The sequence below is a fragment of the Xiphophorus hellerii genome, chromosome 4 (assembly GCF_003331165.1).
Source record: "Xiphophorus hellerii strain 12219 chromosome 4, Xiphophorus_hellerii-4.1, whole genome shotgun sequence".
Taxonomy (NCBI): domain Eukaryota; kingdom Metazoa; phylum Chordata; class Actinopteri; order Cyprinodontiformes; family Poeciliidae; genus Xiphophorus; species Xiphophorus hellerii.
The window spans coordinates 32,147,169-32,171,726 of NC_045675.1; the positions used below are offsets into that span (position 1 = coordinate 32,147,169).

Below are 24,558 nucleotides of genomic sequence, written 5' to 3' on the forward strand. Positions count from 1 at the left end.
ATACACTGGTTGACACTTTGAAGATACTTTGAAAACATAAGTTATGAGAACATTTTTTTCTCCCCTTGGGATAAATAAAGTATCTTTGAATTGAACTGAAGCTCACAGAAACTTAAAGTCTACTCACTAATATCTAATGGTGTTAATGACCAGTGTACATTTTTTGTACAACTTCTGGACAAGCATTAGCATGCAAATATTAGCAGACAAAAAAGAAGGAAGGTGACCTAAAGTGCATAATCAATACTTGATAGTTTTCAGGTTTGGCGTTGCTATGGCAACTCAAACGAGACAGATCCTGTGCCGTTCTGGATTGTGTTGGAACACGACTGCAGAGTTTTTCCAGCCCATGCCCTCCCTCATTAATAATTGATATTACTCATGTCTGAGGCAAGTTGCCGCTTTAGACTGGATTCATTAATGAGTTTAATTAGCGCATAAACTTCAATTAGTTATGTGACATGAATCCCTTGTAGCTTCTTGTTATAGGCTCAGTTTGTTCAGTAGAACACAGATGTACTGCTGCATCGCTCGCTGCTCCTCTCCTTCATCTCTGTCATCAACCGACGGTTTTATTTCTTCTCAAATGTGAATTATGGACACAAATCCATCCTCGACTGCATGTCTTGTTTATGTTAACAAAGAAAATGTGGAACTTGGTCATAGAACACAGGGCTACAGCAGAGCCCAGGTCAGAGATTTCTGTAAGGGAATAACCTCTGTGTGGAAAGTTGCTGTTTAGATTTAGATCTAATAAAAAAATATTGATCTGCATGCGTTGTTAAGAGAGTCTTTTATAAGTTTGTGTTGTTAGGCTCCTTTTACCTGAACTACTGTAAGTATAAGCACATTTGACATGTTTGGAGTAGGGATGCAACTAACTAACTCAAATGATTATTTGAGTTATTATTCTATTGATTATTTTTGACGATTAATCAATAAATCGGATAAAAACATTGGTATATTCTGCAGATTTTTCATTTAAACTTCATGCAATGTTAGAAAGACAAATAATTCAGTTCCTTTTTTAAATAAGAAAATAAACATTCTTGGATTTTTATGCGGAACGTGAATCCAAATTATTCATGGAAAATTTCTTTTTTTTTTCCTTTGAGTGTATGTAGAATATTATAACGTCGGTTCAGCTTGGGAAGTTGAAATACCAAGATGCAAAGCTACTTAGCAATTCTATTGGTTAGAGTTTCCAAAGCAGCCAATCCATAAACGCTATTCATTTTCCTTATTGCTCATTGGCTCAAGAAAGGAAATAAGGAAGTTAACTTCTGCGGTAGAGCTAAGACGGTTCCCATTGTTGCGTATTAATGCATATTTAGTGAGTATTTGGTATTTGGACTAATAAAATAGGCAGTTATAAATGTTATGAGAGGGGGTGGTAGTTATATTTGCTATAAGCGGGCGGCTGTGGCTTTGTACCCATGGCTGTTTTACATCAAACCAGTTTAGATAAAGAACACATCAATCTTAGCGTCTGCACTATTCTACACAGGATTTCATAAGTAAAACATATTTCCACAATAGTTTTTTGCTGACTAGGAAGTGAAGTAGGTACAAGTCAGAATGGATGATGTGGAGTCAAAGTAAACATTTCTATCCACTGAGTCTCACTCTGTAACAGAAACCTTCATGCTAGCTCCTTCCCAGCTCAGTTTCAAATCATTTCTGTGTTTTAAGGAAGCTCTGTGAACCTGTGTGGTTGTTGTTGCAGGTTCACTGCCTCTTTGGCGTCATGGCGACCCAAACGCGTACTACCAAAAGCAACAGTCTGTCTTCCTGTCTTTATCCCGTCTCCCTCCCTTGGTTCGCTGGCCATTAAAAGTCACACAGGCTCTAAAAATGAACAGTGAACTTCATGAAACAATTTGCTCTTATAAATCTGCCAGACGCTGAAGTTGTGGTGCAGGCGACAAGCTGACAGTAAATGAGTATTGATCTCTGCTCCCATGCAGTGCAGCTGGTTTCTGGCTGAGCGAATTCTCTCTTACACAGTTGTCAGGGGGAAGGCCTGTTTAATGGGATGTTATCAATCCGCCGGTGAGTCTGAGTACCTTCGCCTTGGTGCTGCTGGGCTTCGGGTGTGACGTGGGAGACACAGAGGGAAAACAGTGGAAAGAGAGGGAGAAAGCGGACGAGAGCATGTTTAAAATCTGTGTTGGAGTTGTTTAAGATCACAGATTTCCATGGTGATATCTGAGATTAATGGGATTTGAGCAGCCGGGATGTTTATAATGCTGCCAGTTGAAATCAGTTGCGGTCTGGGATTGGTGCACCTCTCTAATGTGATTAAATGCTTCTCTCCTATGGAGAGGTTTTTTTATTTTTTTTATTGTTGTCTTCAAAACAGATTTGAAGATACAGTGGAGCATGACTCAGTTACTTGATGACATTCCAGGGTAAATTATTAAATACTAACACACAAAACTCTGCTGCAGTATAGTGAGGAAAACACCTGAATTAAGGAGAAGAAGAGGTGTGTGTGTGTGTGTGTGGGGGGGGGGGGGGGGGGGGGGGGTGTGCGTGTGGGTGTGTGTGTGTGTGTGTATAGAGGAGGTTAATAATGCACAACAGCTGGTGAGTTTTGAGGTAAATAGGAAGACAAGAGGTGAGAGGTTCGAAGCTAAACAAGATTTGTTGGACATTTTAAAAGGTCATTGTAAGAAAAACATGCAGATTGGTTGAACTGTGGATGTGTGTGGAGGCCGTACAATATTTATGTCAGAAAAAAAAAAAAAAAAAGATATTCCAATGTCAATGATCTGCTTTTACAATCTTTCTTTTTTCTTTTTTCTCACCAGTTCTGTCAGAACACCGGTGGCTGCGGTGAATTAAATAAAGTTTTGCCATCTCTTTCTGCGAGTTCATCTCAGAAGTCCTAAAGACATCGACTGTGTTTATGTGTTGCTTTCATGACCTTTGGGCCATGCTGCTTATTCTGATTTCCATCCCTCACCTCTGTCCAGCCCGGAGCATAAAAAAGGATTTGATAACTAAAAAGCAAAGATTGTTGAGCACCGAGAAACCTTTAGCTTCTAGAAGACTTTGTTTATTGTTATTTTTGATGATTATGTCTCAGATACGTCATGCTGGATGGAGATGATGGTTTTATGTTCCAGCAGGATTTGGTTCAGTATCCGTGGTGTTCCTGTTTCTGATTGGCCAGTAAACTCCCCTGACCTTTAACCTTGTGCAAGGTTTTTCCCCCCGGAGGAGGTGAAGATAAACGTAAAACTAAAGAACAATAAAAGCAGCTGCAAATTTTCCTCCAAACGAGCGCTCCTCATGCCAAACTCACCGCCGCTAGATAGGTTTTTACATCTCTACTGTGGAAAATGTGAACGACTGTAATGAACGGAAAAATTCCACTGCCTGACAGCCTGGGAATATTTTAGAAGATATGAGCAACAAAATGAATTCCTGGTGTTGATTTCTAAAACATCTTCACCAGTTAAATCCCCAAACCTGCCCAGTTTTAGGTCTCATTACCGCCAAATGATGCTCAAGGCCAGTTCCATCAAAGTGCCTCTCTTTTGGGGGCACACCCTCAATGGACTGGAGAATTTTTTATTTTTTTTATTGTTTAATTTGAATTTGCAGTGCTGAGCTGTCGCTGCTCTCTTGCCTCAACTGCAGTGCTGCTGCTGGGCATTTTCCTCTACACCCGCTGGCGGAGCTACAAAGGTCTGAAGGAGGGCGTGTACCACGTGTCGGCGCACCACGACGGCTGGGAGGACATCCGGGAGAACGTGCTCAACTACGACGAGGAGGGAGGCGGCGAGGAGGACCAGGTACAGGAACCGGAGGAACGCTGAACGGCCGGAACTCACAAACACATTCCCCAACAGGATCTCCTGCTTGTGTGCAGAGGAAATGCTTTTAGCAGCAGAACTCTAATTTTAAAGGCTGTAGATGTGTGTATTTTTACATCCCTGGCAGTGTTTGCAAGCTACCAGCCTTGCAGTGGATTAAGTCAGTTCAATTTGGACAGAAATTGTGCGCCGTGTTTTAATTAGGCCCACGCGAAATCCTTATCTCCGCTCTCCACCACCAGTGGAACCCACATGCACTCAGCTGTACTTAGAGCCGGCGTAATATCCATCAGAGAAAAATGGGAGAAAAATATGTGATCACCACATCGCCATACAGTACACACACACACACGCACACACACGCACACACACATACACTTTATGCTAAATTGACTTTTTGAGCTTTACATCATGTTATTATGTTATTCCCTCATCAGAAATGTTTCTCAAACTTTTTTCATACATGTTTGAGAAATCCTTTAACCTCCATGGCAACCATTCAGCTGTGGCTAGGGCCTGATTGGACCTAGCCACAGTCAGGCTAGGGCCAATCAGCCACTCAGCTCCTTCAGACTAGCCAGTAGCAATTAGCAAACACCTGGTGGAACTGCACATCTGTTGAGCTCATTCTACAACCTCAGTGAAATACTGCTAAAAACATTTTTAAAGGGTTAATAGAGGAGCCATGTTGTGGTGACTTCCTGAAGGCGGAGTTTAAGAAAGAGCAGGAGTTTCTTAAAGAGACAGAGTAAATTTCTTTTAAGTAATATACACTTTTATAACAAATTTATGTCAGATCATGATTTCTTGGTTAATGTCAAGTTGTCATAACGAAGACATTTTGAATAATGTCAACTTTGTATTAAAAGTGTTGTGATTTACTGAATGACAGTTTATGACAACAGTCATATATTCATGAAGACTCACTCATGTTCATGACGGTGTGATGACTGTCTTATTCACAACCGCCAAATAAAGTGTTACCAAACTTCCCAACAGACCCCCAGTGAAAGGAGACTGAACTATCCCTTTAATTGTAATTTAGAACATTTTGGATTAAAATCACAATGATTAATGCTGCGGGTTTAATGTAATTTTGCATTAAGGCAGGCACTTTTCTTTATTTTTATATTCACTGATGCAGAATGGTGGGTGGTGCTTGTTTTTTCAAATAATTTTAGATCCATTTATGTTTAATGCAATTTTTTTTTACAATCTCGGCAAAAATGTTCACAAGCTTTTGTCCAGATGTGAGGTCCAGTTGCCGCTCACGATTCTCTGGTCTCTGTTTTTAATCTCAGGAGAGAAAAAAACCTAAATAAAAAAAAAGGCCACTTGCCACTTTTCACATAATCAGCTTTACAAATCCTCCCACTCCTCCTCCATGCATGAGCATCTTTTCATCCTTCTCCTCCCACGGGTTTTTTTTACATCTCTGTGCCTTTTTTTTTTTTTTTTTTTTTACAGTTCTCATGGACTCATATTATTTGTGAAGTGACTTGCAGGTTACTGGATGTCAGAGCAGCAGCAGCTCAGGCTCAGTCCCATCTCCTCTCCGAATCGCCTCGGCTCATATTTTTATCCTCAGGGTCAGAGCGCTCGTAGGAAACCTTAAACCTCACAGAGAATAAATGGAGACGGAAACTTAACCGGCGGAACGTTCTCAGTAAACATAATGAGCCCGGCTCTCCTTTCATTTCTCTGTCACATTTTATTTTTTCCTGCCTCCTCTCCCCTGCAAGCATTTGTGATGGATTCAAATGTGTTCATTATAAGTCAGAGGCACATTTAATCTTTTCTGGCCTAATCTGCATGCTGTATGCATTACAGACTGGGATGTTATTGTTTCCATTTATAATGTGCTTGCCAGTAGATTGAGTTAAATACATGTTAATATGTAATTTGATTGAGGAGAGGTAATAACCAAATGTAACCAGCGGGGGGGTCTAGCGCTAGTGATCTACAGTAAAGAACTTCCTCCTGAGTAACTGGAGCAGAGGAAGAAACATGTCTGCTGCTTATTTATTCAACTATTCCCCTTTACAGGTATGAGTTTACACTATGGCTGAAATGATTCATCTGATTATTCGATGATTGAAGTAATAATCAACTAATTTAGTAACCAATTAATTATTACCTGGAGTATACAGAGTCTAAAACATGCCATTTCATAAAAGTACAAAACAACACCCTCAGAACAGTAATGAACAGTAAATTGGTTTATTTTGCAAACTGCAAAATAAACCAATTTCGGCAAGAAAGTTAAAAAAAAAAAAAACCTTTTCTGTTAAGCAAATTCATTTTCAAAATGTCATTTATTCAATTATTCCTCTCCTCTTACTGCGTTCTCCCGCTCCACGCTACGCTAACGGCGTCTCCTCACATGTTGTGTCTCCAGAACGCCTACGACATGGCGGAGCTGCAGAAGTCCCTTCAGCCAAGCCCCGCCCAGTCGGTCCAGTACTGCCGCTCCAGAGCGCTGCACCACCCGCCGCCCGCCCACCACCTGCACCACCACCTGCTCCACCAGGCTCCGCCTGTCCCGGCCTCCGCCCCGCCGCTGGACCCCCTCAGCCGGACGTCCAGCTCCACCACCCTGCCTCCCTCGGCCGCCTCCACGTCCTCCACGGCCACCACCACCGCCAGCCTCCGGAGGGACGTGCCCCCCGCCCGGCCCCCCGCCCAGGGCCAGGCGCGCCCCTCCCAGCTGGCGCGGCGCTCCCTCTCCTTCTCCAGCCAGGACCTGGCCCGCTACCTGTGTGAGATCATCCGTGACGCCGACCAGCACCCAGACACGGGGCCCTTCGACTCCCTGCAGGTGTTCTCCACCGAGGGCGGGGGGTCGCCCGCCGGCTCCCTCAGCTCCTTCAGTTCGGCGGGGCTGGACGGGGGCAGCACAGGGGAAGGGGCTGGGGAGGCTCGGCGGGAGGAGACGCTGGGGGAGTGGGGCCCTCGCTTTGAGAAACTGAGAGCTCTGTACGAGCGAGCAGAGGCCAGCGACCTCTGAGCGACGGGACGCCATGACGGGACGCTAATAACAGAACGCCTTATAAACCTTTCAGACGGTTGGCGGTGAGGGAGCGGAGTGTGAGTGACTGACAGTCTGTCCCATAATCCGCTGTCCGGGTTGCTGTGGCCCTGCAGCGGGCGACTGCTTTCTGAGAACAGACATCACCTCCAGGTGAGATTAAGGCTTCAGAGCGTCCTGAACACTCGGACGTCACTCTGCAGAGTCCAGTCCTTCTGAGGCCGTTTTTATTTCAAATCAGCACCAGTGAAAATGTATTTTGTATCTTGTTGCTGCTGAATGAGAGCCGTGTAAATAAGGGACATGTGTTGCACACTGCACTATAACATCATCAGTTTCTCATACAGAGATAGAGCCTTGTTTTTTTTTTTTTATATATATACTGTATTATGTTCTGCCACTTGGCTCCACACAGTTTCTGAAGTTTCGTTTAAAGTTTTTATGAGGGGAAAACCTGAAGACGCGTTTCGACGATGAGACCAGGGCAGTTTTTCCTCTGGAAAGACTTTTCCTGGATCCTTCCAGCCTTTACTGGCCTGTTTTCTCATGGCGGCTGAAACTCAACCTGAGTGTTGACCAATTCCTCAGTCACAGAGAGCAGGAGAGAGTTTCTAAAGCCACAAAGTCAGATTTTTAGCTTTCTATCTTTATAACTTACATACTGAGATGTTGACAGCATGGATTATCTACAGGGGAGAGAGTTGCCCAGAATTAAAATAACTTGAGTTACATAAGTGTTGTAGTAGTTGGATTTTTAATAAATAAATCATAAAAGATGTTACTTAAAGTAGCATTCACCACACACACACATACACCAACAGCATCTCCTGTCTAAAATTTAATGAAAAATTTTGAATTTGAATTGATTTATTAACAGACAGTTCATATTAATTAACATGAGTGTAGTAAAACACACTTATTTTCATCTGTAGTTTCCAGACTGGTTGATGGTCAAAAAGAATACACACACACACACACACACACACCCACACACCCCAACACATACACAAGACAGATTTATTTTAAAAATTACAGGATTTGTTTAATATATTGAAATATGGAGCTCAGGTTGACAGAAATTTGTAGCTGTTGATGAGTTTACACTGAAAAAACTGTTGGCTTGATAAAACAAAACTCTCACAGTTAAAGGTTCCTACCAGAACCTTCTAGATGAACTTCCTGCCCTGCTGATCAGGTTGGACCTGCTGGCCCCCATGGAGTGGCCCCTAAGAAAAGGTTCCTGCAGCCCCCGGGTGCCAAGAGTTGGACTTTTTTTGTTTTTTATTTTGTTTTTTTTTTTTGCTCTTAGCTCAGTTGAGTACTTCAGTATTGGTGAAGTGTTTTGAGCTCCAGCACTCTGTGGGTTGTAAGACATCAAGCCGCCTCTACTTAGCACCGCGCCCGCGTCGTCATTTCATTTCCTATTCTCATCCGCTCCGCCGCCGCCGCCGCTCATTGTAGCTCACCCAAGGGGGGCCGGCGGGGGCCGCACGAAAATTCAAACAGATCTCTAACAAAGAGTGGACGAGTGGCCCGTGGGCCGGGATGGGGGGCTGGGGGGACGCTCAGCCCACGTCCCTCCACAGGCATACCAAATGTGGCAGCTGCTACAGACTGTTTAAACAGGCGGTCGCTCAGCGGAATACAAACTACGCAGAGCGGCTTCCCAAGGTGACAGCTCCAGAAATTCAAATAAATGGAGGAGCGGATCGGAGATTTAAACGGATTATTCATAGCAGGAGCACCTGTGCATTGAAATCATACAGAAATATCTGCACCGTCTTTCCCACGTCACCAGGGGAAAACTCACATCCCACAGATCTGAGTTTTCCCCCCCACCCCTTTTCTTAGACTAAACAGTCCTCCTCCTGATGCTTTTGACCCAGTGAGAAGCATTCATGTGGGAAAGAACAAAGAGGAGAAATAAAGCGTCAGAAAGGAAGCAGGGTGCAGGGAGTGGGAAGGCCCAGCTCCTCTCACCTTTTGATAAGAGAGATGATTATATGGTGGAGGGTTTGATCAGAGAGGCAGAGAGCGCTCGGCTCTCTGCCGAGCGCTCCACACAGGAAGGAGGTGTGGATGGAAATGTAGGCAGGAAGCAACAGTCAGTGACACAGCAAATAGCCTGACCTCTGCTGCGGCCAGCAGGAAGCAGGCCTACTGGGACGACTGGTCACTCTGGTTGGCTTGAAGAGACGTTGTTCATCTTTGCAGTAATTGTAGCAAAATGTCATCAACTTTATATCGCAATTATAAAGAAATGCACAATAAAGCAAATTCATACCAACACAACCCAACCGTGCACACAATAAATTTGGAAATGTTATGTAAGTTTTATAAAATATGTCTTGTAGATATTTGTTAAACCTGTCACCAAGTCGTGACAGTTACTAAACTGAGACAGAGAATCTGTGAAAAGGTCAATGTCCTCCACCTCCTCCACCTCCTCCCTGAGCGGCTTCAACCGTCTGCTGCACAACCAATCAGAGCCAGGAGGAGGGGCTTAGCGCTGTCAATCAATTTAGTAATATTTCTAATGTGCTAATGGCAGATACACAACTTATCACAGGAAAATTGTCATCAGTGGCTAACTAGCATTAGCATTCACATCAGGCTCTGCTGACGGAGAAGCAGCAGCGTAGCAGAGATTGGTGAGTGGTGCGTGTATGAGCATGATTGACAGCGATAAGTCCCTCCTCCAGGCTCTGATTGGTTGTTTCTAGATATCACTGGGAGAACTGGCAAAAGGCAGAGTATCTCATACCGTACCACCACAGTTTCAACAAATATGTAATAAAATACTTTAATAAAAGTTACATACTGCAGCTTTAATCAAATCCTGAACAGAATTTTTCAGTAACTTCACGTGGAGTTAAACACCATGATGGAGTGGAAACAACACTACCAATAGTTTAAATGTAACACACATCACATCAGTGTTGAATTTACCTAATACTAGTGTGTATTGTCAGATGTTAGCAGAATCAATGTGTTAATTTAACACTGAATAAAATACATTTATTCTATGGAAAGTTTTAAATGTAACTCAAAATAGAAATCGGAATTTTTTAAAAATAGTAAATTCATAATCACAAAATTCACTTACCAGATCAATAGATGCCACTTGAACTGAAACTGAAAGTTAAAGTTTGAATCCAGCAGAATTTCAAAACAAACATTATGTAAAGCAGCACCAGTTTGACTCATTATGGCTCTGTTAGAACATAAAATGTTACATGATTTAAAATATATATATATTGGAATTTATGTTAAATAGCTAATATAAGATTGTTGTTGACATTTTTAAAGAATATATCATTTATTTCTATTTTTAGGTGTTAAAAACATAAAATATTTTCACAGAGCGGATCTATACACTTCTATAGAGTATTAATATTACAGAAAAAATAGGTTAAAAAAATCAGCCTCGCTTTGACAAGAAAAAAATTACACCTTTTCATTCTGTTGTGAAAATGCAGTGCAAATATTCCATTAAAATTTGTAAAACTAATAAAATCCCCATTTGTTTTTATATCTATATTTGAAAACAGTTTGTTCTTTATAGTTTTTAGCCAAAGGTAGTAAAGATCATTGAAGGTTCAAAATGGCCACTTGCTGATATAAAAAGTATAAATTTAATGACACACAGTTCAATCTCTCGCTAAGTCTAAAACAAAATAATAAGCTTGTGTTGTCAACTGGTCAACACAGGGACACATCTTAAACACCTCGACCCCAAATCTGACCTGGGATAAGAGGAGGAAATGGATGGATGGATTACAGCAACTAGTTCTGGGAATGAAATGTGAAATTAAAGAATTTTAAGAACTTAAACCCCTTCTAGACCAAAAATGTTTGGTATATACGCCACCAATACCTGTTGACGTATATTCAACACATGCTGAGTCATTCTAGAAGCACTTTGGTTCAATCTGGTAATGTTCTGCCCAACTACGACTGATTTAGCCAACTTGTAAAAAGATGTTGTGTTTCTGACTGCATCCTGTTAGCTTTGCTGGTGAAAAATCATCATATTCTTAAATATGTCGTTTTTAAACGGCACATTCTTCTGCGTTTAATTAAATTTTTTTCCCCTGCTGCACAAAAATGACAAAATACATCCTAACCTCATGGTTTTATAGGTTCCTACAAAATGACCACTGCTAAGTGGTCAGGTCAAATGTGTGACAGCAACAGAATCTTCCAGTAACGAGCGAAGTGTTGTCCGCTCCACCAGCAGCTCAGCCACAGCAGAGTTTTCTTTCCTTCGCCGGTCTTCATGGCGACAGAGCGACGGCGGTAAAGAGGGTCGCCCTAATGAGATCGGGTCAGGTCAGCTAAGCTGACGGGTCGCGGTCGAGCTGGACAAACCAAAGCACTGCGTGAACTTTCACAGATCGGTCAAATCCCAGATTACAGCTTTCCAGAAATGTTCCGATAAGTCATGTGTTGGGTTTTTATTCAGTTTTTATTATTTTGATCTTGCATTTGATTTCCTGTCAGACTGTAGGGACTTTGGGATGTCTGTGAATTATTTTTTCTTCAGCGGACTGAGGCTGAGACAGGAAGGACTGAGTCGCCTTACTCTTCATGTCTCCATGACGATCCTCCGAACCGCGAACCGTTTCCTTGGTGTTGTGTTCTGGGTGCAGCCCTGTTGTGAGCAAACGTAATGTTTTTACCTCATTTGTAAATAACAGAGAGAGAATTATGGCTTTTTGTCAAGAAAAGCAGCATCGGCTTGCAATGTGCAGGGTAAAAAAAAATAAAATAAAAGTGAACATATTTTCTATTGATATGATGGTGATGAGCTTTTAACAGTTATATAAGTGTTTTGTATTTGCTTTCATCTCTTTTTCTCAATAAATCCATTTATTTGCACCAGAGACTGAGTGTGAACAAAGCAGCTGGATATTTGCTGCCCACACACACACACACACACACACCTACACCCAAACACACCCCAACACACACACTGCCAGAGTAAAGTTTGCATACGCTCATCGCCTGTTCTTCTTTTCAGTGCGGAAAGATTTTAAAAACTAGAACTGGATGCACAAGTTAGAAATCATGCTGAATTTTCTTGAGTCCACATGATGTCAAAGTTATAGGCAGAGCCTCAAAAATGGACACAAGCCTCCATTAATATCTGGACTTTTGCTCCAGGGGAAGTTGCGCCTCGATCACAAGCCTTTGGTTGCCGTCGGCACGCTTCTGGCTGGACTCTGACTGGATGTTTGACCACTCTTCTCATCTCTGGTGTTAGTAGGTCAAAACTTTCTCATGTTTTAAGTCAACCTAAAATATTCAAATAAAATAAAAAAAACATTGCTTTTCACATCACAGGCCCCAAAAATCTGGTTCTGGAGCAAATAACGGAGGCTGACACGGCGCTTCTGGAATGGTCTTGATTCCAACCCTACTGACAATATTTGGACTATGATTTTTGAAAAAGTGTGATTTTTCTGATTCTTTGCTGAAGAGAAAACCATCTCCATTAAATTCAAACTTCAGCTGCAAATTTTTGTTTTTAAAGTTTACAGAATCTATCTTGTAAATTAATTTTACCCTGAAAATAGAACTGCTCAAATTTGCCCAAACACCCAAATTCAAACAGTCATGACTATGAAAGACCAGCACCGTAGAACACAGAGTAAAATCTGTTTCCAGAGTTTCACTTCATCACTTAGTTTTGCTGATCATAATAAAGATGAATACCCAGTTTTTCTAGGTTTCCATGTGAACCAGTGGGCGGAGACCACGTGTCCCCCGCTTCCCGGGGTCCCATCACATGTTGCGGATTAAGAAGTGGCGCTCTGGGTCCCGACCGAGCGTCTGGACGTGACGGAAGCGATGGGCGACACCAGACTCCCTGCTGTGAGGCTCCAACATGCAACAGGAGGGAAAAGAAGAGAAACAGATTTCTGACTGGAGGGTCTAACACCATGGCAGACAAGGAAACAACACGGAGGCGGCGGAGAGCACTTTTATTGAGCAAAGTTTTTCGGAACATAGATGCGTTTAATATAACATGTAAAAAATAACAGATTCCTCCGGTAACAATGGGTTTGGCACGAGAACTGGCAGAGTCAACTGACCCACTTCTGCAGTACTGGCTTCATATGAGCCGAGTGAATCCAGGACTGAACATTCGCCATGTTGTCATTACAGTCCATACATTCTGAGGACGTCCCGAGTTATGTTTCCTTAAAGTTTCCTGCAGTGTTTGTACTAAATGTGTCCAAGAGACAAAGACCAACGTCTTACACATGCTCTTTTTTACATTTTCATATTTATCACCACACTACATGATCACATCACAGGGGAAACAGCAAACATATGTAATGAAGGTGAAGAGCTCTGTAGCTCCTTGTGAATTTATGAATTCATTTTTTTCTAAGCCTTTTATAACAGAGTTCATTTATTTTATCAAGATTCTATGTGACACACCGACACAAAGTCATGTTGCAGCGTAAAGAAAACGATATATGGTGGCCATTTTGTCTCATGACTCATTCAATTAAAAAGCTTTATTTATCCCAAAGGAAACTTAAATGTCGTCAGAACTCATCAATTATTTGGTGATGATGTGGACAGGAAGGATTTCCAGTAGCAGTCAGTCTTTCAACAACTCTCAAGAAGCCTCTGACTAAAGACTATCTCATGACTGTCATGACATGCTAGCAGCTCAACAGGATAACATGCTAGCAGCTCAATAGGGTAACATGCTAACAGCTCAACTAGCAGCATTCCACAGTAACCTCTCCTGACTCACCATCAGTTGTTGGAAAGCTCTGCTAATCCACCACATTTGCTTGTGCTGCTCAAGTTTAAATGGACCTTTCAGCATGACGACCCTAAACATGCAGCCAGCGCTAATCAAACAGAGTGGCCTAGTCAAAGTCCAGACATAAATCAATATGAGAATCTGTATCTAATCCCTTATGAGTTAAAATTTGTAATTTTTCTTTACAAAATGTTGAAACCTTGTTTTGTTTTCAGTCCATCTCTGAATTATACACGACTTTGTGTTGGCATTAACTTTCATGATTTAAACAGAAAAATGTTTGTTTAAACGGAATAAATACCTTAGCAAAGCCCTGATCAAGTTGGCCAATGAGATGCTAAAACATCTGACAGTATGTATCTGTACTCGTGTTTAGATACATGAAAACATCACCAGTGAACTTTATGTTTGATGCTCAAAACAAACTCAGAATATAATTAATTCTGGAGCAGGAGCACAACCCAAATCATACAGAAAAAAAAACAACACTCCAGCTGAAAATTAAATTTGCCATTTCAAAAATATATTCTAGTGTTTCATGAGTTTCTGCCCCTGACGTGTCAGCCGTGCTGAGCATCATCATCCAGCAGCTCACTGACCTTGTTGCTCTTTTCAAATCCACATTAAAACACCTGATTCTGGAGCAAACAGCCAGAAAACTGCTTGAGCTCCTCTGTTGTTCTTCAGCAGGAATCATCCTGTCTGTTACAGAACACCAGGGGCCCCGACAGCAGAACCGCCAATCCCAATATGTATGGAAATGACTAGTGCTGGAAAAATATTACATTAGTACACTCCTATTAAGCAAACATAATGGAATCACTTTCCTCTCAAATAAAGCGATCCGGCATCTACTTAATTAAACATCCAGCATGAAGGCAGGACAGACGAAGAACAAGCGCCGCCGATCCGATTGGTATGCATTACGACGGGAGTTAACGAACGACACGTTTTCAAAAGCAGGAGGGTGTAAATTATCAAAGAGCGACGATCCTATTAACATGCACACAAATAGTGGAAAGCTGGTGTGTGAGGAGACACACACATACACACTCCAGCGCCTTGTCTGACTGGCATCTACATCTCTGTTTCAATCAGAACCATTCCTTAAGCCGAGAGGATAAAGGCAATAAGGCTTTAGATCATTATGGATCTGCTCTCATTTCTCTACTTTTCTCTAACGTGAGTCAGTTTTTCCACCTTCCTCCTGCTCCTGGGTTTCATGTGAGAGTGTTTGCCATACCTCGGCAAACCCTCCGAATTATTTTGGAAATTGCGGGGAGGAATCAGTGCGGTTGTCAGCCTGCTGCAATTTCCTCACAGCTTCCATTATTCATGCGTGTTTGTATGCAGGAGCGACGGCAGTGAAAAGGTTGAGGCTGCCGCTGACGAGTCGCAAAGAGAAACATGACAGCAATCACAACAACAAAGGCGACACAAATATCACCAAGAAGCTGCTCTGACCTCAGATGTGTGACCAAAAAAAAAAAGAATAATTATCCTCAATGTTTGCTTTTTGGACAAATAAGTTGTTCCCACAGAGGTTCATTTTTTTTTCTCCCAGCAGACAGGAAGAAAAAATATTTTAGTCATTAAAATATTTTAGTGTCGCAGCAGTTGCAATGTGTTGCTTAATGTATACTGATGTATTTAATTTGGCAATGTTGCCCATTCTGAACAAAAAGAAAACAATTAAAAATAAATGAAAGGTAATTTGTTCAAATAAAATTGTGCTACTGTATTATCAGCAATCCAAAAAAAAAAACAATACACAAAGATAAATACTTTGGTGGATTTTACCTTAAGAAATGTTTTCATGTAAACTTGATATCTGTTCCTCTGGCATATTATATCTGTGAGTATTGCTGCTGCTGAAGTTTCACCATCAGATGTCAAATCTGTTTTTAGTAGTTTCCAGTTTTGCTGTGAAATATTTTAATCAATACGTCGATTGGCTGCCAGAGGCTGAGCTTAGGAAAGTGTCTCCGTATTTAAAGAGTGAATTTGACACTAGTGGTGATAAAACAGTTTCCAGTTGAACTGTCGACATTTTGCAAGTTGGAATTTGACAGAAGTGCTGGTGAATTTTTTTTGTTGACTTTTTAAGGTGAGAACTTCACTCTCAAAGAGGTTTATGTCTGACTTTATTGATGGGTAAACTTTAAATTACATCTTTAAGGTAGCTAGCATGATCCCAGTTAGCTTAGCTACCAGAGTTAAAACTCTGCCTTCGTGTGTGCCGTCAATTTGTTTTGAAACAAATGTTGTCATGTCCCTTTTCAGTGAAACCTTGACCCTAAAATGCACCTTGTGAAACGTCCAAATTTAAGGGCTGCAACCTTCGAAGTCCACCTTTGAAGGCTGAATAGGTAACAGCGAAGCAACGAAATCTGTCCGAATTCAAAGGCTCCTCCAAATCCATACTTTTCCCCCCGAATTTGATGGACGGGTCTGGAGTATCTTTTCCTCTCCACAGACCAAACAGATTTTAATTCTTGAAACAACGGCGGATAAAGTGGAAGTGCAATAGAGGAGTACAGTTTTATATGAAGGAGTACAGTTTTATATGAAAGTATATTAAAATCTGGTGATTTAAAATATGAAAGATTAAAGCGATTGTATTGTTAGGTTTATGTCATTTGATTTTGCAACAGAAGAGAAAATAATAAAAATGCTATTTAATAATTTAATTGAACAGGAAAAACATTTCCCCAGCTTGAGTCATTGTTGCTAGGTGACAGGGGGTAGGCGTTTATACATGATACATTGGCAGCTTGAAAAGTCCTCGAAACTTAGTACGGTAGAGATTAGTCTCTAAAAATAAATAATTCACAGAGCTGGTTGATGTTTTTGCTGATGTTAGGTGTGAGCAGGTCTGCTGTACACAGAGGCAGATTGCTTAGATGAACTGATATGGTGAAAAACATCCAGAAACACTTCATCTCATACAATCAGAGATTCATAATGTAAGCATTGACACTTTGTAGAACATGGCAACATCATCTGAGATGAGTGGCGGGCAGAGAACGGCCTGGAATGATTCAGTTCTTGGTGGAAACACTTTGCTGCCTTAGAAAATATCTAAAATCTCAGATCCACAAACTAAGAAACTAATAAACCAAAAAATTTCCTTTATCGAATTTCTGAATAAGTAGCCAAATCTATTCTATTACCACAAAACTAATTGTTAAACCCTGCATATTTTTTTTTACTTCTATTTTATATTGCTTCAGCTATCCATCTTCAAATAAATCCTAACTGCCTGATGTTTTGACTTTCAGGGCTCTATTGTGGTCATATAGAAACTCTTCATTTGTTTTCATAATTTCTGTTTTCTTAGACAAACATGATCTCAGTAGCAAACAGCAGCATTTTTAAGAGTTGCTTCAGCTCTCTGCTAACAGCAAAAGTGCAACTTCTGGACTTCAGTGGCCCGCTGCGTTGACGCCACACTTCATGGAGTCATGCTTAGCGAAGAACAAAGCAACGTCAAAATAAAAGTCACGATCACAGCTCTGTACAGTCGGGAGGGGGCTCCCTCTGGTCGGGTGTTTTCTGGTCCCGCTACTGCTTCACGCCGGGCTCGGAGGACGCTTTGCCGCTTTTCTTACGCTTCTTCTTGAGCCTGTAGACGTAGAAGGTTTTGTTCTGGAATGTGCTGGTGAACAGAGCGGTGTAAGCCGCGGCGTCCGTCTTGATGGCCTCGCAGAAGCGAGGGTGGGAGGCGGGGACGAGGTCCGCCTCATTCTCACCTGGTCCGTCCATGATCTGAAGGGGAGGAAATGTGTCGACGTCAGTGGCAGCAGCAGAATGTCGGTAACTACTGTATGTTCTTTGTTAAACACAGCATGGACAAATGAAGATGAACTGTGGAGGTGGACAGACGGCCTCCTGCTTTGTGATCCCTCAGTCTGCCTGCAATAACTCTGGGAAGGACGGCTACACTGACCTTCAGTGCTTACTGAGGAATATCGACTGATCCATTGATAAACTCTTTACCTCAGAAAGCCGCACCTGGACACACAGATACCAAGTTTATAAAGTAGATTTCTCAGAAAGTCAAGAAACTGTCATTTTGATAAAAAATAAAAGGTTTTATCATTAACTCTGTAAGAGGAGGTGAGTTTTACCCCATCCAAGGCGCTGTACGAATATAGTCTGGTATTTATAAAAAATAAATATCTCCGCCACATTGTTTTTAAAAAGTATATCGTACACACAGAACTGTTTTCAGAAAAGTTTTCATCTACGTGAACCTGCACAAATCTGCCACTGAGCGCTGTTTTAAACATGCCAAACCCGTAGGGGGCAGTGTAGGGCACAGCTAAAACCTGTCAGCCAATCAGAATCCTTCAAAACAAAAATGACTTCCAGTTAAAAATTAAACAAAGTGGCAGGAGGTTCATTTGCGTGGATAGATCTAAAGGTTGAACTACTTTTAAATAGTGTATTAGAAATTGAAGTTATTGAAACTAAACACTTTTGATTTGTGTCAAAGCAAATATGTGGACATGCTGGCGCTTTGTTTGTCACACACTGCAATGCGCAGGACCCTAAATCTCCAAAGCTTGTGAAGGGGATATCATTAAAAGCAAACAAAATCTAAAATGATATGTTAAAAATGCTCTTTGTAATGGCTGGAATAGTAGAGATGACGACAAAAACAAATAGAGATAAGAAGAAATGAAGAACTGAGGCAGAGAAAGACTAGTGAGAAATTAACGACAGAATGAGAGCATGAAATGTTCAGACAGAAAGACATCCTCGCAGCATCACTTCAATAAAGCTGTCTACATGTCAGGTGGTGTGTATGCTGCGTGACATTTACAGCGGCACAAACACACACGCCGGCTCTGAGCTTCTGTGTTTTAAGTGTCTTACAGCACACTGGGCCAGACTGAGGCTTGACTCGCCTCTGGTAATCCAGAGAGTCAAGCAAGCTACATCCAACAAGAGTGAGAAGGGAAAAGTGTGTGTGTGTGCGTGTGTGTGTGTGTGTGGTGAGAGAGGAAAGCGCAGCGGCAAGAAAGTGAGAAGCAGCGCCGCGCTGATAAGAAGTGAGACTATTGATCTCTCTGCGGAGGCTGAGAGATTCCACCGAGCAATAAATGCCGACCGAGAAGGCACACCCAACAACAACACACAGACACCCCAACACACACCCCAACACACGAATCAACATGAGTCACGTAGAATAAATGCCACCCACATGTCCGTTGGCCAGGTCCAGCAGGTCCCGCAGTCTGCAGCCCCTCCGGTGCCTCCGCTCATAGCAGATGCTGTTCTCCAGAACCACGTAGTCGGCCCCCACCGCCCTCAGGATGTCATACACTTCCTCTGGGGACCGCCGAGCATACACCTGATACACCTGCTCACACACACGCACACACACAGTAAACAGTGGATTTTATTCAGGTTTCTATGGATCGTTAATTCCCAGCAATATTTCTGGAGGGAGGAACCTCTCTCCTGGAAATGAATTAACAGGCACATTTAACTTTTAACTACCATTGGTTCAGCTTCAATTACGAGTCCTTTACAAAAACAAATGAAAAAAAATAAATAAAAGTGAAAAACAGCAGAATGGGAAAAAATAGAAGTATTGCAACAAAATCACAGTCATAATTTGTCTGTTACAGACGACAAAGTAGATCCAAACAATGTTCTGCAAAAACAGGAAATGTGTCAGTAGGAATATTTAAAAAGTGTCACGTTTAACCACGGCCCTAAGTTCACACAAAGATGGCGGATTATGGAAGATGGCAGTGATGAATCCTGGCAGAAGCCAAGGTCAGTCAACCAAAATTACTACAAATCAACAATACACCCAGGAAACAGAACTACAGCTAAAGGACAGCAGGTCTCACTTTCCTCAGGTCCCAGTTCAATATTTAACAACAGAGTGGACATTCATTAGAGCACAAGTGTCAAACTCCAGTCCTCAAGGGCCGGTGTCCGGCAACTTTTAGATGTGCCTCTGCTGCACCACACCTGAACAGAATAATTTGGTCATTAGCAAGGTGCTGGAGAACTGATCTACACAAGGAGGAGGTAATTAAGCCATTTCATTCCAGTGTTTTGTACCTGTGGCACATCTAATAACTGCAGGACACTGGCCCCCGAGGACTGGAGTTTGACACCCCTGTATGAGAGGGTTTCAAAGCCAAAACCACTGTAGACAAAAACAAAACAAAAAGGCATATCTCACATTTCCCACAAACATCTAAATAATCCTCAAGACGCTTTGAAAAAATGTCTTTGAGTCTATAGAATGGTGTAGGTGGTGTTATATCTCATTTACAGAACCAGACTGACAAGTCAAACACGGTGGTGGTAGTGTCATGGTCTGGGCTTCCTCAAGGTCTGGATGACTTGCTATAATTGATAGAATCATAAATTCTGCTCTTTACCAGAACATCCTGCAGCAGGGATGTCCAGTCATCAGAACTGGACCTTAAGCCCAATCACACTTTGGTTCTACACCAGGACAATCATCCACAGCACAGTATAAAGAAATATATTTTGGAGTGGCACAGACAGACAAAGTCCACACTTCCAATTCAGTGACTGTAATATGAGGCTAACATGCTGTTCATTCTCACAAACTCTTCAGTGTGGCAGAATTTAAATACAGTATTTCTTGCTCATTTCCAGGTATGAGCACAGACTCTTGATGTCAGTTGTTGCTAAGAGAAGCTCAACTAGTTACTGAGTTTAGGGGATATTTGATATTTATGCAGACCTCAGGTTGCTGAGTAATTGAGAAAAACATATTTCATGTAGATGATTTAAAAATGACAATTTCACTAAAATGCAGTAACTATAAAAAAAATAAAATAACAGTACAGTTTGTTTAGAACATATTGACAGAAAACTCTCAATAATTTCTACAAATGACAACTATTTACCTCTTGGAAGCTACGGGCAGCTGCCTAGCTACCAGAACAGCTGGCTAGCTACCAGAACAGCTAGCTACCAGAACAGCTGGCTAGCTACCAGAACAGCTAGCTACCAGAACAGCTAGCTACCAGAACAGCTGGCTAGCTACCAGAACAGCTAGCCACCAGAACAGCTAGCTACCAGAACAGCTAGATACTAGAACAGCTAGCTAGCTACCAGAACAGCTAGATACTAGAACAGCTATCCCAGCTACTAGCTTCTTGTTTCCTTCAAAGAGCAAGACAACAAAACACAGATCTATATTTACAACAACATTTAGTGGGTCTTTTAGTGTGCAAGACTAACATAGTTAGACTATTTTAAAAATATTATTTCTTTCCTAAGTGAAAGAAATTAGATCATGTTATGCATTTTTTATTTGGTATTTTTTGTGTAAATATCTTGAGAGCCTGAGGAAGTCATATGGGCCAATGGCTTTCACACATTCAACCCAGAGAAGCTCTGGAGCAAAATAACAATAGAGCATATGTAGAATGTCATACAAAGTTATGTGAAGAACGGCCCATTCCCCTGAAGTTTGACATTGTGGCATAGACACGTTGAGGGCTTCATTAAAAGGGAGAAATCAGAGTTTCTGCAAGAGTTGGTCAGTTTAATCCCAGACCTATTTTTTTAAACATAGATGAAAAACAAAAAATAACTTGAGTTAAACTACAAAACCCTTTTCTCTGAAATGGTTAAGTCTGTTGATTTGCATTTCTGTGTTTTGATTTTATTTTAGTGTTTTTTGTGATGTCTTTTTGTGTAATGTTTGTGTAACAGCTTGATTTTACTGTAATGTTTGTGGTGTGGATCTTAGAATAGTCTCCACTATGGTAGAGATTAATGAGGATCCTTAAATAAACTAAACTAAGCAGGTTAAATATACATTTCTTCACTCCTGTCCTGTTTACCCTCTGGGTTTACTGACTTCAACGCTACCAAATCTACTGGCTGAAATCCTCAGTAGATTTTAGCCAGCAACTCAAATCCTTGTTTTCAAGCCATAAATCAGCAAGACGTCCTTGTTTTATGACTTTCGAGCTTGAATATGATTAAATATTCCCTAAAGGAATTAAAATAAGCAATTCTGGGAGGAACATGTTTTTTGAGTGACACATAAAATGTTCAGCTTTAAATTTTGTCTGACTGCTCACTGCTTGGAGTCGCCGGCTTCAAGGCAACAAGAAAATCTACTTCAAATTCCAGACATCTGTACTGCTGGACAGGACGTCTTTAAACATATTCCTATGTGAGAACTACAACCTGTGGAATGAATAAATGACATTAGGGCATTTCTTTTTGGACAAACAAATATAATAAAGAAGCAAAGATAGAAAAAGAAAAAAGACAGAAAAAGAGATGAAAGGAGAAAGAAATGATTGTTTTACTTTTAAAAACTCATTTATTCACTCAGTAGTGATCCATATAAATATAGCAAACAGAACACCTTCATAATCCCAGATATTTTGATCACTCTTGCTCTAGCCAGACTCTTGAAAAATCAGTTTTCTGTTCATTATTAATTTTATATTTTCATCTCAAATAAATTGCCAACTTTGCTGGACCAAGACAAAAATTCAACAGATGTTTTTTTCTTCTTTTCATTCTTTTGACAAATGAAAAGCCAAAAATAAAAGACTGTTCTGTAAAACGTTCTCCAAATGATTCAAAAATTTCCCTAAGTAGTGGAAATAATAATAGAAATAAAGAAAGAAAAAACAGAAATAAAAAAAATAAATAAAAGAAAGAAAGAGTTTATGGAAGAAGCAAAGAAAATGGAAATGTACATATTAAAGACACGCAAGTAATTTTAAAACTAGTATAGAAAATCTGGGTATAATTCAGACTTTTTAAGGTCTAAAACTGAGATTATTCAAGCTGTTTGAACAGCTGTGGTGTGAGTCCACGGGTTAACACGAAGTTGTTTTTATTTGTGTGGCTGTCTATGACTCCATTTCCCACGTCACACTGACAAAACAGTCGATGTGACATGACGGTGACCCTGAACCCACTGCCCGTCCATGCTCTGCTTTCATCAGTCACCAGGTCACCTGTAGAACGGAACCAGCAGGTTTTACTTGCAGAAAAGGAGATTTAAATGTAAGAGCTCCTAACAAACACGTTGTGGGTTGAAAACGCTTAAAATATCCTGACAGTTACTTGATGGAGTTGTGTCAAATGGCCATGGATCAAAGTATTTAGACTTTATGTGGTGTGTTACCTTTGACACGCTCCTGCTAACGTCTCTATTCAAATACAGAAGAACTCAGCATCAACACATTTCTAACCATCAACAAAGACACACTGTGTTCGGAGTCTGTTGAACTCTAAACCCTCAAGCAACAAAAGTATTTCATTACAAGCTGCAGTTGATGTTCACATGTAAGCGGATATGTGGGGAAACAAATGCATTTTGATCTGTTCTGGCCTTCCATCCACACAAAAACTCTGTTAAATATCACTAAAATTATTATTTCTGAAAAGTTCAATCAAAGTAAAAATTGGAGCAAACATGCGATCTGAGGCAAATAATGCACCAATATGTCCACAAACTTTGTCACAATTCACACATAACATAGTCTTTTGTTTTAATAACTTTATATTCTAATACACCATTTAAAAGTAGTTCAACCTTTATATCCGTCCACACAAATGAACCTCCTGCAGCCATCTTTAATTCTTAACAGGAAGCCGTGCTAATTTTGAAGGATTTTGATTGGCTAACTGGTTTGCACAACACTGCCTCCTGTAGGTTGGGCATGTTTAAAACAATGCTCTGTGGGGGATTTGGGCGGATTCATGTGGATAAAAGTTTTTCTGAAATCAACCCAGTGTGTATAATATTATTTTTTCAAATGATGTGGTGGAAATATAAATTTTTATTCGTGTACAAGGCCTTAAAGTCTTACTAAACTCCAAATCAACTTTTTTCTTGCTGACTAACTGTCTAAATAGGCTATTTAGGGTTCTACTCTTATAGTTCTGTGCAAATGTTGATATTTTTGTGTGAATGAGACCTAAAACTGTCTCAGTGTTGGCCTCCTTCGGTCAAATGCAGCCTAAGCAGTTGAAATTTCCGATTGGTTGCAGCAGTATAACTTCGTACAACTTCATCACAGCCACGTGTTTGGGTATATAACAGTCTCTCTCAAACACACAGTCTCCAAAACAGTCTCCAAAACAGAAAAATGTTGACAGATTTGTTGCTTCCTTTATTAAAAATACGCTAGAAGGGTATGAAAAGTCAATAAACATTGACTTTTCAATGTTGCTAAGTTAACAACTTAGCCACTTTGTCGCTAAGTTATCAACTTAGCGACAAAGTGGCTAAGTTGACAACGTTACTTCTTTTGTCCAGCCGCGCTCACCCCGTCCACTCATCCTCACACTCAGCTGTTTCTTGGCTCCGCCCACATTTCTGGACTTTTTCAGAATTTGCCAGGGTGAGGTTTAGCTTTCACAGGGGGGTAAGTTAGCTTTAATGATCTCTTCGGCTTACGAGTCAAGGTTTGTAGCAAATCATGCAAAACCTCTGTGGATAACATCACATATTATGTAGCCAAAGAACAAAACCACAATGACAAGGATGGACTGTAAAGAGTTAAAAAAGTCATTGTCATCCTAGAGTGGTGAAGGAATCTGTGAGGAGGGAAGCACTTTGGCTCAGAACCTTAAATCCACTGGAACCCGATTCACAACACATGCCTGTTTATTTATAACGGAGAACATCCCATTATTTCCACTTAAACAGAAACTGAGATTCACTTCAAATTCATTGAAAAAAAAAGAAAAGAATCAAGCAAATCATTAAATTACACCTATTTTTTTTAAACACACACATTCACACACTTTGCAGGCTGAGTCTACAGCAGTGTCGTGGGTCATTAGTGAGGCCCCATGCGGGGCCCTGGCCTCGCCAGCGCCTCAGCATGGCTCGCTTCCCGCTGGGATGTAGAACACAGGCTGAGCTGGCCAGG

The 24,558-nt window shown here is 41.0% G+C and overlaps 2 protein-coding genes across 6 annotated transcripts in view; one reads left to right on the plus strand and one right to left on the minus strand.

Annotated features, from left to right (window-relative positions):
• LOC116718043 (neural-cadherin) overlaps positions 1–11,738 on the plus strand; it is a 322,864-nt gene extending 311,126 nt beyond the window's left edge. The window contains exons 36-37 of the mRNA XM_032559667.1: positions 3,649–3,803; positions 6,223–11,738. Coding sequence (XP_032415558.1) covers positions 3,649–3,803; positions 6,223–6,831 — 764 coding nt within the window. The 3' untranslated portion in view covers positions 6,832–11,738. The remainder of the gene's footprint in view (positions 1–3,648; positions 3,804–6,222) is intronic.
• A 1,084-nt stretch (positions 11,739–12,822) lies between these two features.
• dpy19l3 (dpy-19 like C-mannosyltransferase 3) overlaps positions 12,823–24,558 on the minus strand; it is a 61,633-nt gene continuing 49,897 nt past the window's right edge. For 2 of the 5 annotated variants that reach the window (XM_032559671.1, XM_032559668.1), the window contains 3 exons: positions 18,849–19,007; positions 17,639–17,653; positions 12,823–17,407 (listed from right to left, as the gene is read on the minus strand). In XM_032559671.1, the coding sequence (XP_032415562.1) occupies positions 17,204–17,407; positions 17,639–17,653; positions 18,849–19,007 (378 nt within the window). In that variant the 3' untranslated portion in view covers positions 12,823–17,203. Of the gene's footprint in view, positions 17,408–17,588; positions 17,654–18,848; positions 19,008–24,558 lie in introns of all 5 variants that reach the window. The other 3 variants (XM_032559673.1, XM_032559669.1, XM_032559672.1) reach the window with 2 other exon arrangements.